The 14,084-nt window shown below is 41.9% G+C and overlaps 1 protein-coding gene across 3 annotated transcripts in view; it reads left to right on the forward strand.

Annotated features, from left to right (window-relative positions):
* AFAP1 (actin filament associated protein 1) overlaps positions 1-14,084 on the forward strand; it is a 196,308-nt gene that overhangs the window by 147,391 nt on the left and 34,833 nt on the right. For all 3 annotated transcript variants that reach the window (XM_074992439.1, XM_074992437.1, XM_074992438.1), the window contains 2 exons: positions 6,687-6,898; positions 11,460-11,605. In XM_074992439.1, the coding sequence (XP_074848540.1) occupies positions 6,687-6,898; positions 11,460-11,605 (358 nt within the window). The remainder of the gene's footprint in view (positions 1-6,686; positions 6,899-11,459; positions 11,606-14,084) is intronic.

Here is a 14,084-nt window from a genome sequence, read left to right on the forward strand (position 1 = left end):
TCACTTATACAAGCAACTTTTTATTAAAAATATGTTTGTGTGTGCGTGTCTGTGATATGTATGATATGTAATATGTAAGAGAGTACAGATGTGTTTAACAACTAAAAAGAGCAGCTGGAAAAAAGTACAGTCCAGCCAAACTGATCTGCAACATCTGGCTTCCATGGAAGCTAAAAACTTCCTGGGCTTTGCAATTAATTGACTACCCTCTGTTATGGGAGATTTCTTTTTTCACACATATCTTCGTCAAAACTATGGTTATATAATGTAACGTAGTGTTTCTGTGGTGTCCGTTATTTCTAACCTGAGCAGCAAATTCAGTTGTTGTTAATGGGCTCTTCTGAGTTTTATTTTATACAAGGCTTATTGAGGCACATACACATACTATCCCATGTGCAGTAAGAATAATGAATATGGTAGGTGACCACCTTGCTTAAACAGATCTTTGGTGAGCTTAAACATAGAAAGGAAGCTTACAAGGAGTGGAAAATTGGACAGATGACCAGGGACGATTATAAATTATTGCTTGAGCACGCAGGGAATGTAGTCAGGAAGGCCAAAGCGCAATTGGAGTTACAGCTAGCAATGGATGTGAAGGATAACAAGAAGGATTTCTGTGGGTATGTTAGCAACAAGGTGAAGATGAGAGAAAGCGTGGGAACCTTTATGAATGTGAAAGGCAACCAAGTGGCAGATAATATGGAAGAAGATGAAATGCAGTAGGGTTGCAACATTCTCAAGGGTTCCATGTTGAGAACCCTTGCGAATGTTGAATTTTGCAAATATGGCAGCTGCCAGCACTCCCTGCCAGGAGCCCGGCTGCCCGGTGCTCTTGCCCGGAGCCCTGGGGAAGCGGCGGCTGCCAGTGCTGTTGCCTGGAGCCCCGGGGAAGCAGCCACTTGTGAAAGATTGAATTTGCGAACCTTAAGTTTATGAATATGGGGGCCCTACTGTACTCCTTTTTTTTTCCCCCCATTGGTTTTAAACAGACAAGTTCAGCTCCCAGACTGCTGCACTGGGTAGCATAGGAGGAGGTGAGCTGCCATCAGCAGCGAAAGAATGGATCAAAGACTATTAGGAAGAACTGGGGCTGGATCTAATGCATCTGAGAGATTTGGCTGATGTGATTACGGAGTTGTTGGCTATTAACTTTGAAAATTCTTGGTGATTGGGGGAGTTCCTGCACAGTTGGAAAAAGACAAATATGGTACCCATCTTTAAAAAGGAAAGAAGACCAATACAGAAAACTACAGAACTGGTCAGCCTCACCTCAGTTGCCAGGAAATCATTCAGCAGGTCCTCAAGGAATCCATTTTGAAGCACTTGGCAGAGAGGAAGGTCATCAGCAACAGTCAACACATGGTTTCATCAAGAACAAATCATTCCTGACCAGCCTAATTTACCTTCTTTGATGAGAGAACTGATTCTGTGAATATGGGGAAAGCAGTAGTCAACACATGGTTTCATCAAGAACAAATCATTCCTGACCAGCCTAATTTACCTTCTTTGATGAGAGAACTGATTCTGTGAATATGGGGAAAGCAGTAGATATGATATACCAGCAGTGTCCAATAAGAATTCAAAGATTGCCACACTTGCGATTGTCATCTTTCCATATTCACCGCATTATATTATACGAAACTTTTTAGAGCCAGGTACTCTCCCCCGGCCCCCTTCCCCACTCTAAATAAATGTCCTTTCCCTCTCCCAGCCCTTTCCCCCCACCACTAAATGCCCTACCCCAGAGCCAGGCACTCTCAACCCGCCCCATTCTAATTCAATGCCAGCAACTTGCCAGAGGCACCACTGGAGCTGCCATGCACTTCTCCCACCAACTGGTGGGGTGAGTGTGCGAAGCAAATGGGCAGCACTCCCCATGTGCGGCTCTCAGAAGGAGATGCATTTAAAGGCTCCAAGAGCTGCTGCAGGTTGACTACCCCCGTATTCACCACAACATAGTGTCCTATTCACCACGTGGAGAGTGGCAAGTGTATTGGACATCCCTGACTTTAGCAGAGCTTTTGACATGGTCTCCCACAGTATTCTTGTTAACAAGTTAAAGTACTATGAATTGGATGAATAGACTATAATGTGGATAGAAAGCTGGCTAGATTGTCAGGCTCAACAGGTAGTGATCAACAACTTGTTGTCTATTTGGCAGAATGCTTGGGAGTCAGTCCTGGGCCAGTTTTATTCAACATCTTAATTATCTGAAAGATGGTGGGATGGATTTCACCCTCAGCAAATACATGGAAGATGGGAGAGCTAGATATGGATGGGGTCTAAAGTAACCTAGACAAGTTGGAAGATTGGACCGAAAGAAATCTGATAGGCTCACCAAGAAGAGTGCAGAGTCCTACATTTTGGACAGAAGAATACCAAGCTGGGGACCGACTGGCTTGGCAGCAGCTGTGCAGAAAAGGATCTGGATATTACAGTGAACGAGAAGGTGGGTATGAGTCAATAGTGTGCCCTTATTCCCAAGAAGGCTAACGGCCTATTGGGCTGCACTAGTAGGATCATTGCCTACAAATTGAGGGAAGTGATTATTCCCATCTGTTTAACACAGGTGAGGTCACATGTGGAGTTTTGGTGCCCCCACCTACAGAGAGGTTGTTGGACAGAGCCCAGTGGAGAGCAACAAAAGTTATCAGAGGGCTGGGGCATGTGATTTATGAAAAGAGGCTGAGGGAATTTGGCTTTATTTAGTCTACAAAGGTAAAGAGTGAGGGGGGATTTGATAGCAATCCTTGACTACCTGAAGAGGAGTTCAGAAGAGGATGGAGCTAGGCCAGGGGTCTGCAATCTGTAGCTCCAGAGCCACATGCCACTCTTTAAGGACTTCTTTTTGGCTCGCAGCACTATAATTTCAAAATAAAGAAAAACCCTCCTGATTTATTTTTGATAAACAGTGAATGCCAAAGAGCCCAACAGTGAACAACTAAATAATAAAAGATATGTGATCTGGAAACATTGGAAAACTCCCTCGATAATATGTGCAGTGTATAGTTTGATATGATACTGTCTCTGTGTTTTGATCATGTTGCTAATAAAGTCTTGATTTTGAAAAGAAAAAGGAAGCTTTGGCATTCCTGCTGCAAAGGGCAACACACATTTTAAGAAAGAAAGCTGACATTATCCATGAACTAAAATTGGCATAATTAAAGTTGGGTTGGAATGGCTTTTAAAAAGAGGAAAATTAAAGATGAAAACAGAGAATTTTAAACTGAGTGGACCCAATCCTTTGCATTCATATCACGTTCATTTGGGCTCCTTTTATGTCTCATTTACAACGAGAAATTCACCAGCAACAAAAAATGCAACCTCTAGAGGCATTTTCTCCAAAAAACACACACTAAACCATATCCAGCTGGAGATGCCAGAAAAAAAAATCTGTGGAGGAGTTGCTACATAAAGGAGAGAAAAGAACATGCTTGCTAAATGGGTGAAATCACCAAGTAACATAACTGTGGTTAGTTTTGTGGCAACTCAAGAGATCATAAAATGAGGAAAGCCGTTCACATACGGTGAATATCTAAAAGAGTCATTTATCAAAGTATTAGAGCAGCTGTACAGTGATTTCAGAAATTGTTCAGAATCTAGTGTCCTCCAGAGAAGGAGAAGGTTTGGGAGCGCAAGTCAGGAAGACAGTGGTATAAATACACACACTTAAAATGTGAGGAAATAGAATATGTAAAAAAGTTTGTGATCATCCTGCAGTAAACATGTATCACATTATAAATCATTGTGTGCATGTGTGTGTTGTTTTTAAAATAGGTGTTACAAAAAGTATGATTATATGTTGTTTATTAAGGACTGTCTCATATTCACATGTATTGTGGCTCTTGAATTATTGGGATTTTTTTTACTGAACTCAAAAAAAATGGCTCTTTTTGCTCTTTTGGTTTTTTGACTCCCGAGCTAGGCTATTCTCAGTGGTGGCGGATGACAGAACAAGGAGAAACGGTCTTAAGATGCGGTGGGAGAGATATAGGTTGGATATTAAGAAGAACTGTTTCACTAGGAGGATGGTAAAGCACTGGAATGGGTTACCTGGGGAGTTGGTGGAATCTCTATCCTTAGAGGTTTATAAGGTCAGGCTTGACAAAGCCCATACTGGGATGATTTAGTTGGAGTTGGTCTTATTCGAGACAGTAGTCAGACTAGATAACCTTCTGAGGTCTCTTCAAACCTTAATCTTCAATGATTCCGTGTATTACCAATGCTTCTGCTTTGCTCATTGTGGGTAGACTTTGCAGAAGTTGTTTTGCATCATGTTCCAAAATTGGCTCATTCCAGCTGGCTGCTTTAGAAGTAGGAGCTTTTTCCCCGAACATGCCTTACCCCCAAATCAATAGAGGGAAGGAAAAACACAGATCTTGTGCTGATATGACATGACAAACATCTGCCAGAGACGATCTGGATAATTCTCAGTCCTTGCATGAATGCTGAGGATTGGACTAGATGATTTTTCAAGTTCTCTTCTAATCCTATGAAAGTTGGATTGCTTTTCTTTGTAAATCTGGCTAATAGGCAGAGCCCGAAACACACACATACACTCTCTCACACACACACACACACGAGCCCAAAACTCCCTCTGCGCTCGCTCTCTCTCTCTCTCTCTCACACACACACACACACACACACACACACAGCATTTAAGACCATCCATAGGACTGGGAGACATGTTGATTTTTAAATATTAAATAGGAGTACTTGGGAGGAAAAGGGAGATACATTGTACTGAGACAGCATCTGTAAGGGGCATGATGAGAAGAAAACAGGAGAGGTTTTGCCTAAATAAGAGGGTCCCGTCGTGGTTTCTAAATCTGGCAGCCAAGTATAGGAAAAGACATTTCCATTCCCGAGATGATGTCATTTTCCACTGACTACACAATCTCTGTGTCAAGGTGGTGGTGGAGACAATACTGAGAGTCTTAACGTCTCCAAGATCAGGAGGCTCTTTTCATCTCCAGATTTCTACTTTTTTTCAAAAAGGTTTGAGTTGTGGGATTGGTGGCATTTTGCACAGTTCTGGTATGGTGACATATCCTGTTGATTCACCCTGTAGTTGTAACTGTGATGTTGAAATGGAAACCCAGAACTACATAACACACAATTTTAATGAAAACCAAAAAGAAAGGTACCCAGAATGATTAAGAGCTTTTTTCATTGTGACTGAAAATGAAAATCGGCAATGAAGGAGATTAGTTGTTTCCTAAAAATTTTGCACTGAACAATCCGTTATTCAATCTTTTCCTGTTTAATATACTCTTTGGAAGTGAAAATATACTGTCTATAATTCCAGCAGTATATGTTATTGGGAGCCAGGTTGAAAGTTCCTTTTCTCTTCCAATATAAACCAGAAAGCAAATGGTTTAACTAAACCTGGTATGCAGCTGTTTTTTGGGTGGTGGTGTTTTGTTTAGATTTTAAGTTACGTATTTTAATTTCATTTAAATTGATGGTTTTTTGAGTCTGTTTTAAAATTCCCTCAAGGTGGTATAAACCAAAGAGCACCAGAAGTATGTGCTTACACAAAATTCAATACAACGAGCAACAAGCAAAACTGACCACTCTGATTTAGCTATTTTAGCTAAGTGGAATAAATTGGTGAATGACTCCAGGTTGTTAATGACTCCTTATGAAATCATAGAAACAACTCACCTCTGCTCATCTTGTTGTACCACAGGATTTTCTCCCTGTATCCCACAGCAGCACCATTATGTGTCATATTTCTACCCCCTGTACACATAGTTCCCCAAAACTCCAACCCCATATTTAATTTACTGTCCATATATATAAAGCTTTTCACTGGGTTTGTTACCAGTTACTGGCATGATTGGTTCTACACATCTTCCATGTATACAAGAAATATGATTAATAACACATGGTAACCATGGCTCCTACAATGGTGTTTTACGCTTGTTCGCAGCTCAGTCTGCATATGGTTGTTTTTCTACACCAGGTCATATCATTCATATTTACTGCATCCTAGTACCTCTGAATCATGCCTGTGTAACCACTTTTGCTGATCTTGCTTCCTTCCAACTCTCTAAGCAGTGGGTTGTCTTTTGAGTGTTTAGTCCGATGTGCTGCTGATGCAGTTTTATGTGCATGTCTGTTAGGCCCCAGATTCCTTGTTGACTCGTCCTGGATTAGCTGTTGCTATTTTCTTTCCATGAAAGCACAATTAACAATGCGATTTGGATGCCTCAGTAGAACTGTAGAATATGGCTCAGCTGTGAAAAAACTGTGTAGGCATAAATTAGTTGTGTATGTAACACTTAAATAGTGCTTTTAAACATCATCCTGCTTTGGGGTTCACAATGGGAGCATGTCTTCCCCTCTCCCTACACACCACCTCCATTTTTACTAAAATCTTGGGGAAATTCTGTGGCAGATGAGCTCCTGTACATTCAGCAATAACTGTCACGAATACAGCACAGTCATTTGCATATGTCTGGAATATGACCAGGATTGAATCTTTATTGGCCATGCTTTCTGAGTTACTAGTGCAGCGAAAGCTTCAGTATTAAAAAAAAACATTTATTTGTCTTAGAATCATCTGGATTTTCAATCTATATGTACAAGAATAAGTTTTATATGAACTAGCATTACATTGAAAATGTAATTTCATGAAAAAAAGTGAAGGATGAAATAGCTCATGTTTTGTTTTATTGCAGGATATCTGAATGTGCTCTCAAATAACCGGTGGCGTGAACGCTGGTGCAGATTGAAAGATAATAAGCTCATTTTCCATAAGGACAGAACAGATCTGAAGACACACATTGTTTCTATTCCTCTGCGTGGCTGTGAAGTCATTCCAGGCTTGGATTCCAAGCATCCCTTGACATTCCGTCTGCTTCGAAATGGGCAGGAGGTTGCAGTATTGGAGGTGCGATGTTTATAGAGGTGCATTCTTTGCAGAAAGACACATGGGCTAATTACATGACTTTTCATTCATTCAATCTGCCTTTCAAAATGCTTTCCACAGCTAACTAATAGAGTTGTAGAGCAGGGTAACAAGCATCACAGAGAGAAAAAATCAAGAGTTGCGGGCAAAAGAGATTTATCTGGATTAGAATTGATGTACAGGGAAAACTGTCATTGATTTTTAATTAATAACAGTCTTTTCTGGTTTTTACTGTCTCTCTCTCTCTCTCTGTGCTCTGACCTTTTTTCATCGCCTTTTACAAACCTATACACTTCCCTCTTAGAGTCTGTTATCAAGGAGCTAACTCAGAATACAGACAACTGAGTGCTAATTACATGACATTGTTGTGGCTCACTGCACTGAAGATTGGAACTGCGGATCTGTATTTCTCCTGGGCACTGTAATCAACTTTAAGATTTGTTATTCTGAAGTCATCATCAGCTGGAGTATCTATATTAGAGAAATTCCGTTGCTAGCCAGAATTTGGGCTTCCTGTTTTGTACTACATGTTTAAATAGGAAAAATGTTCCCAGTTGTGCACAGGCCATCATACCATCATTTACATTACCCTGTTTAAAACAAGCCTAAGCACCAAGTACCCTTCCAACATTGAAGTGTGGCTGGAAACAGCTAGAAACATAATAGCCCCAATATTGCAAATATCATTAGTGCTACTGTCCCATGCTGGCAAACCTCTCTAGTCTGCATTCTGCTGCACCCAGGTGAGATTTGTCAGAAGAACATGACATCGACAAATAGTACTGTCCACATTGTAAAGCAGTGTTTTATGAGCATCAGCTTCTTCCAGAGCACCGTCCAGCAGAGCGAAGTTGCTTCAGTGGAAAAGTGCCACAGCTCAATGGTTCTCAAACAGGGATTTGTGAATCCTGATGGTAAGCAAAGATCTTCCAAGGGTGTACATCAACTCATCTAGATATGTGCCGAGTTTTACAGCAGGCTGCATGAGAAGCATCAGCAAAGTCAGTATGAACTAAAATGTCATGCAGAAAATGTCTTGTTAATGCAGCTTTATATACTGTGATATGCAAGTACAATATTTACTCTCTAGTTTATAATTGCCTGGTTAAAATGAGAAAGTAAGCAATTTTTCAGGATTGGTGTTCTGTGGTACTTTTAATTTTTATGTCTGATTTTTGTAATGAGGTAGTTTTGAACTTAGGTAAAATTTGGGGCTATGCAGGGCAAATCAGACTCCTGAAAGGGGGACAGTAGTCTGGAATGTTGACAGCCTCTACCCCAGCTGGTCAAAGGCAGATGGACAAGTATTGCTGACTTCTGAGACAATCAAGTATCCAAGCACTATGCTCAAGAATGAATTACTTGGTTTGGAAGATAGTAATGGCCAAAGATTGAGATGTTTAATAATTCCAACAAGGCCAGAATTAAAACCTGTCCATTTTTCTAAGGACCTGGACAGAGTACTTGCACCCATCCTTCCCTGCAGCCTAATGTGATGATGGAAAGTAGGAAAGCTCCTTGTCTTGGAACTGAGCAGGATGTTGAGGGGGAGGAGCAAGATTCCAGCTCTATGGCCCAGGTAGTCCATGAGGTTTCAGAACAGGACTGGGGTTAGCCTTGGGCATGCTGGGATCTCAGGGAAGTTAAAAAGAGGGAAGACAAAATTGAGATGTTGAAAACAAAATTAGTTGAGGAACCAAGGACACGAAGAGAAGGAATTCTTTAATGGCCTGTACACTAGTGCTGGAAGGCTGAGTAACAGCCAAGGAATTGAATTGTTCATTTGTGTGCATACAGTCATGCCAGGTGGTGTTACTGAAATCTGGTGGAGTGACTTTCATCACTGAAATGTTAAATCCAAGGTTATAACCTGTTAAGGAAGGTTCAGACAGGCATTAGGGATGGGGAACGGGACTGTCTAACCAAAACAGGCACTATCTATTTCCAAGTCATGGGTGACTCCAAAAAAATTACCTTGAATGCTTATGGTTCAGTGCCCTAATAGGTAAAAGACAAGATGGGGCAGTTGGTGGCTGCCACAGCCACCAAATCACATTAAAGAACAGGGTGACCACCTCCTTTTGTGCCTCTCTATTACATTGTAAGGGAAAATCGTCATTGTGGTCTTTAATATGAGTGATCCATGCTGGAAGTCTCAAGATGACTGTATTAAAACATCCTTGAAATTGCTAAATACTATAGATGATAATCTTCTAAACCCAAAAAGTATTACATCCAGCTTGACATTATTATTTAGTCACTAGTGTGATCACTGCATTACAGCGATAGACTCAAAAAGTTGTCTGTTCATCTTAACAAAGAGAGGGGCTAAGGGACAACTTGATTACAGTCTGTAAGTACCTCCGTAGGCAACAGCTACTTAATTATGGGCTCTTCAGTCTTGCAGAGAAAGATGTAACATGATCCAATGGCTGGAAGTTGAGGCAAGGCAGATTCAGACCACAAATCAAACACATGTATAATTTTGAACAGTCAAGGTAGTTACTCCATAAGAACAACTTGCCACTGATCATGATAGATTCTCCATGCCTGACAATACTTAGATGAAGATTGGATCGGTTTCTAAAAAATCTTTTGTAGGAGTTACTGAGTGAAGTTGTATGGCGTGTATTGTACAACAGGTCAGAGTAGAGCAGGGCTGGGCATCAAGTACCTCAGCAAGCTGCCACAGGTTTTATTTACCATGTGCATCCACAGCTCCCAATGGTTGCAAACTGCCGTTCACAGACAAGGAAGGCTGCAAGAAGTGGTGTCCCAGTATGCACTGCTTCCCACAGATCTGATTGGCTGGGAATAGCAATCCCTGGCCAAGAAAAGTGAGTGGCTGTAACTGCGGGCACACAGGTAAATAAAGTGTGTAGCGGCCTGCTAGGGTCTAACCATGGGGCCTCCTATTGTTCTTCCTTGGAATAGTGGACCACAGTGGTCTCTTCTGTGCTTAGAGTCTAGAGTACAAATACCAGAAGAAGATGGTTACTGAGACAAGCTGAGCCAGTCTGAGAGAATGCACTCCTGCTTAACATAGAGAATAGTTCTAAAATGGGAAAACACATTAATGAGCTCCATAATGTATGACTTGATGTCTCAGCAGCAAGTTGAAGGATAGAACCCAAAAGAATAGTCAGAATCAACATCACAGGAAATTTCAGATGAGCTAAAATAAATTCTTTTCAGTGATTATTTAAAAACAAAAAAGAAAACCCACCTAAACTGTAAAAAAATGGCTCACATGGCATTTGTAAAAAATACTAGTTGAGGCAAACTTTAATTTTCAGACTCTAGTTAGATACTTTTATCATTCACGTTTTGTCAAGTGCAGTTCTTTTCTGTATCTTGTGCTTGAAGAAGGGCTAATATGTACAGTATCAGGGTTTTTGAATGATGATTTAAAAGAACAGGAAACAGAGTGTAGTAGAGATTGTACCTCCAAAAACCAGCATTCTGTCATCCAGCAAAACCCCTGTTCCAGCAGGGCAAGGGATGATCCTGGACCAGAGATCCAGGGCAAGAGGGCAGCCAGCCAGCAGCCCACAGGTAGGCAACGAGGTTGGGCTGGAGATGGTGTCCTCTGACAACCCCCTGTGAGAGACCAGGGTCAGAGTGCTGGCTTGCCCCGGCTTCCCTGGCCTTGACACTGTGGCCAGAGCTCTGGCTTGCTCTAGCAGCCCACCGGGGAGACTGGGGCTGAAGCGCTGGCAGCCCTGCAGGACTGGAGCTCTGAGGCTGAGGCCTGAGAGCTGGCTGTGGTGGCAAGTTGCAGCCAGAGAGCCAGGGAGCCACGAGTGGGAGGGGCAAGGAGGAGTTAGTCAGGCATAGGGACATTAACCTTCCCAGCTCTGGCAAAATCCCTCATTCAGGAGCACTGCAGTCCTGAGTGTGCAGGCCCAGGGAGGTGCAACCTGTATAAAGGAAAAGAACCAGTGAAAGGAAATTGAGATTAAAGGGAAAAAAACATCTCTGTTACACTGAAAAAGTAACGTTTAAATAAAGTAAATTTAAAAACAATGAAATGCATAAAAATTTTATAACTTTTTTCAACAGATGAAAATCATGCCAATTCAGAAATTTAAAAACTAGAATAACTTCCAAATTTTTCTTGATTTTTTTTTTCAACTTTTCAACCAGTTCGAACATTTCTTTGACCAAAGTTACCCCTACCTTTAAATTTTGGACCAGTTACCTCTCTTAAAAGTTTAGGATTGTAGTAGAAACCTGTCTCAGGTTTATTTTCTGAAGTCTAAAATAAGCAAGATGCATACCTATATACCCAGGCTTCGTGCATTATGTTTTTCTTCCTTTGCTGGAACTGTTCATATTACTTGACTCCATGATCATTAACATATTGTTGCTTTAAATGTGTTGACTGTAGCAGAATAACCTCAGCGTGCATTGCTTTTTGTTAGCACAATTTTGCAAAGGTGATCCAGAGCATCATTATATCATATCACCATGCCAGTTAAAAAAAAAGCCTATTGTTCCAGTGATAGCTTAGTACTTTATGTAAAATCTTCCCATCTTGCAGGCTTCATCATCTGAAGACATGGGCAGATGGATTGGGATTTTACTGGCTGAAACCGGTTCATCAACAGATCCTGGAACGCTGCACTATGACTATATTGATGTGGAGATGACTGCAAGCGTCATACAAGCTGCAAAGCAGACCTTCTGGTAAGATGCATTAAAGCTATTTAAGGGTGGTTCAGTAACCTTCCCTTTTTTGCCAAGATACTAAGCTCTTAAGGGATAGAAATCTTGAGTCTCTGAGCACACTAGCTGTGTTTGAGATTATCTTGATGGTGTCTGGCTACATATTGCTAGAGAGGCAGAATATGCCCATTTTTATGATGTATATTCAGCTCTTTCACACTTACAGTATAAGAGGACTTCATTAATTAAGTGCTAATTTAACCCTGTCTTTCTGGCAACCCAAGAGCTTTAAATGATCAAATAAACTGAAGCTTGGCCACAATTTAGGCACAATAGTTTATGCTGTGTTCACATTCCAAGTTTTGACAGAACTAGTGTAAATTCTCAGAATTGGCTCAGCCCTCTCTACTCAGCAGAAATATGGTTTTATGGCTCATTACAATGGTCTTTAACCCAGAACCGTTCTTTGTCCTATGACTGCAAAGGTGTGAATTACTCACTTCATCTTAAGCGATCTCTTACAACATGTGTTTGCCCTCTAGGCTAACTGTCAGGGTGAGTAAGAACTGTTATAAATTGCCAAGAGACGGTATGGAATCTTCATCACTGGGGATTTTTAAGAGCAGGTCACACACACATGTGTCAGGGAAGGTCTAGGTCTGGTTTTCAACCTGTTTACCATTGTGAGCTGAATATGCAGACTGCCATGTGTTGTGTGGGCTGCAACCAATACTGCTGGTCTGGCCCTGAAGATGTCACATGAGCCACAGCTCTGTGCTGATTGAACTGCAAGTTAAGAACCACCAGTCTATATAGTACTCCTGCCGTGAGTTCAGGGGATTGGACTTGATGACTTCTTGAGATACCTTCCAGCCCTACAATTCTATAATGTCACCCACTTTGTATTTAGGTATGCTAAACTAATTGCCTTTTTTTGACCTGAAGAAGAGCTCCACATAGCTCAAAAGCTTGTTTCCTTCACCAACAGAATTTGGTTCAGTAAAAGTTCCTACCTCTCTCACCTTGTCTTTTTCATAGCTTCGCTGCATCTAATTGTTCTGTGTTAATGGATTGAAAGCTCACTTCAGTTGTGAAATTTATCCTGGTACATGAATTCAGAACACAGTGCAGATTTTGTTTATTCCTCAAGACAGACTTTGTGTCCTGGAATCAGAAAAGTAATAAATGCTTAGCATTTAAGTACTGGTTCCAAGTGTTTTACAACATCAAATCAGCATTAGATGGAATGTGGTAATAGAAATTGAACCTCCCTGGCCCAGCACCCTCGGGACCTTAACAGTTCCAGAACAGGGATTTTGCCAGACCAGAGGAGGTCAATGTCATTCTAGACCTTGCTTCTCGGCTCCCCTCAAAGCTGTCACCCACCCCTGCAGGCTCCCGAGCCATGGCTCAACTGCAGCTACTGTCTTCTAGCCCCAGATAGCCACTCCCAGCCACAACTTCCCTGGACTGTGGCTTCCTGCCTGGCCCTGACCATGGCTGCAGCTTTCCACCCATCACAGCCATGAACTGCTGCAAACCACCACTCCCTGTCCTGGGCTGCAGGCTTCCCAGCCCCAGCCACCATTCCCAAGGCAAGGCAAGCTCACTGCTGCTCCTGGCCTAGGCTCCCTGGTTGCTATTGTCCTCTCTCTTGCCACCAGCCCAGCTGTGGCTGTCGTACTGTGGGCTCTAGTTTGCCCCTCCCACTCCCAGTCCCGGGATCCGCTGGTACTGGAAGATCCATGGTCCTGGCAGACCACAGATGTTGCTGGACGACAGAATACCGGATTTTGGAGTTTCCACATGTAAAGTCTTGAACGGTATTCTGATGTGGATGAGTATAGGTGGAAGGGCGACCCCTTTGCAAATATGGAAAGTGGTTTACAAAGTATGGGTAGAGGATACGCACAGCCACATACCTGACTAAAACTTTAACTGTGATCCTGCAAGATGCTAAGTGTCCTCGACTCCCCTTGAAATTACCAGATTCAGCACTTTGTTGAATCAAGTCCAATATACTATCATAAATGTGAACAGGCTAAAAATACATAAAGGATGAATATCTGGTCTATCTAGTCTGTGGGAAATACTGTACCCTCCTCAGTGAAGAGTAGGGAGAAGTGTTCCCTGTATTTTTTTTCCATCTGGGGTGGAATAAATTTTATTATGTGCACCAAGGCATGTGTGGATATGCACCACCAGTAGAAATGCCTGATGGTGACTGTGGGCACTCTACTAATCAGCTGAGCAGTACCTGAATCTCTTCTGGGCAGCCACTCAAGTGCTCAGCTTACAAGGAACACTGACCAGGAGGGCTGCATTGCAGAACAACGAGCCATTTCATTCATGCTCTAGTTTGGATACCTTTGGATAGAAATGAGGATAGTTTCAGCTCTTGCCACAATTCCATTTTTGTCACATACAAGTCAATTTAGAGCCTTGTGCTTACGTATGTTTTGAAGTTGAAAGGGCTCAAAAAAGCTTTTCCTATGACATG

This window comes from Carettochelys insculpta, chromosome 4, assembly GCF_033958435.1.
Source record: "Carettochelys insculpta isolate YL-2023 chromosome 4, ASM3395843v1, whole genome shotgun sequence".
NCBI lineage: Eukaryota > Metazoa > Chordata > Testudines > Carettochelyidae > Carettochelys > Carettochelys insculpta.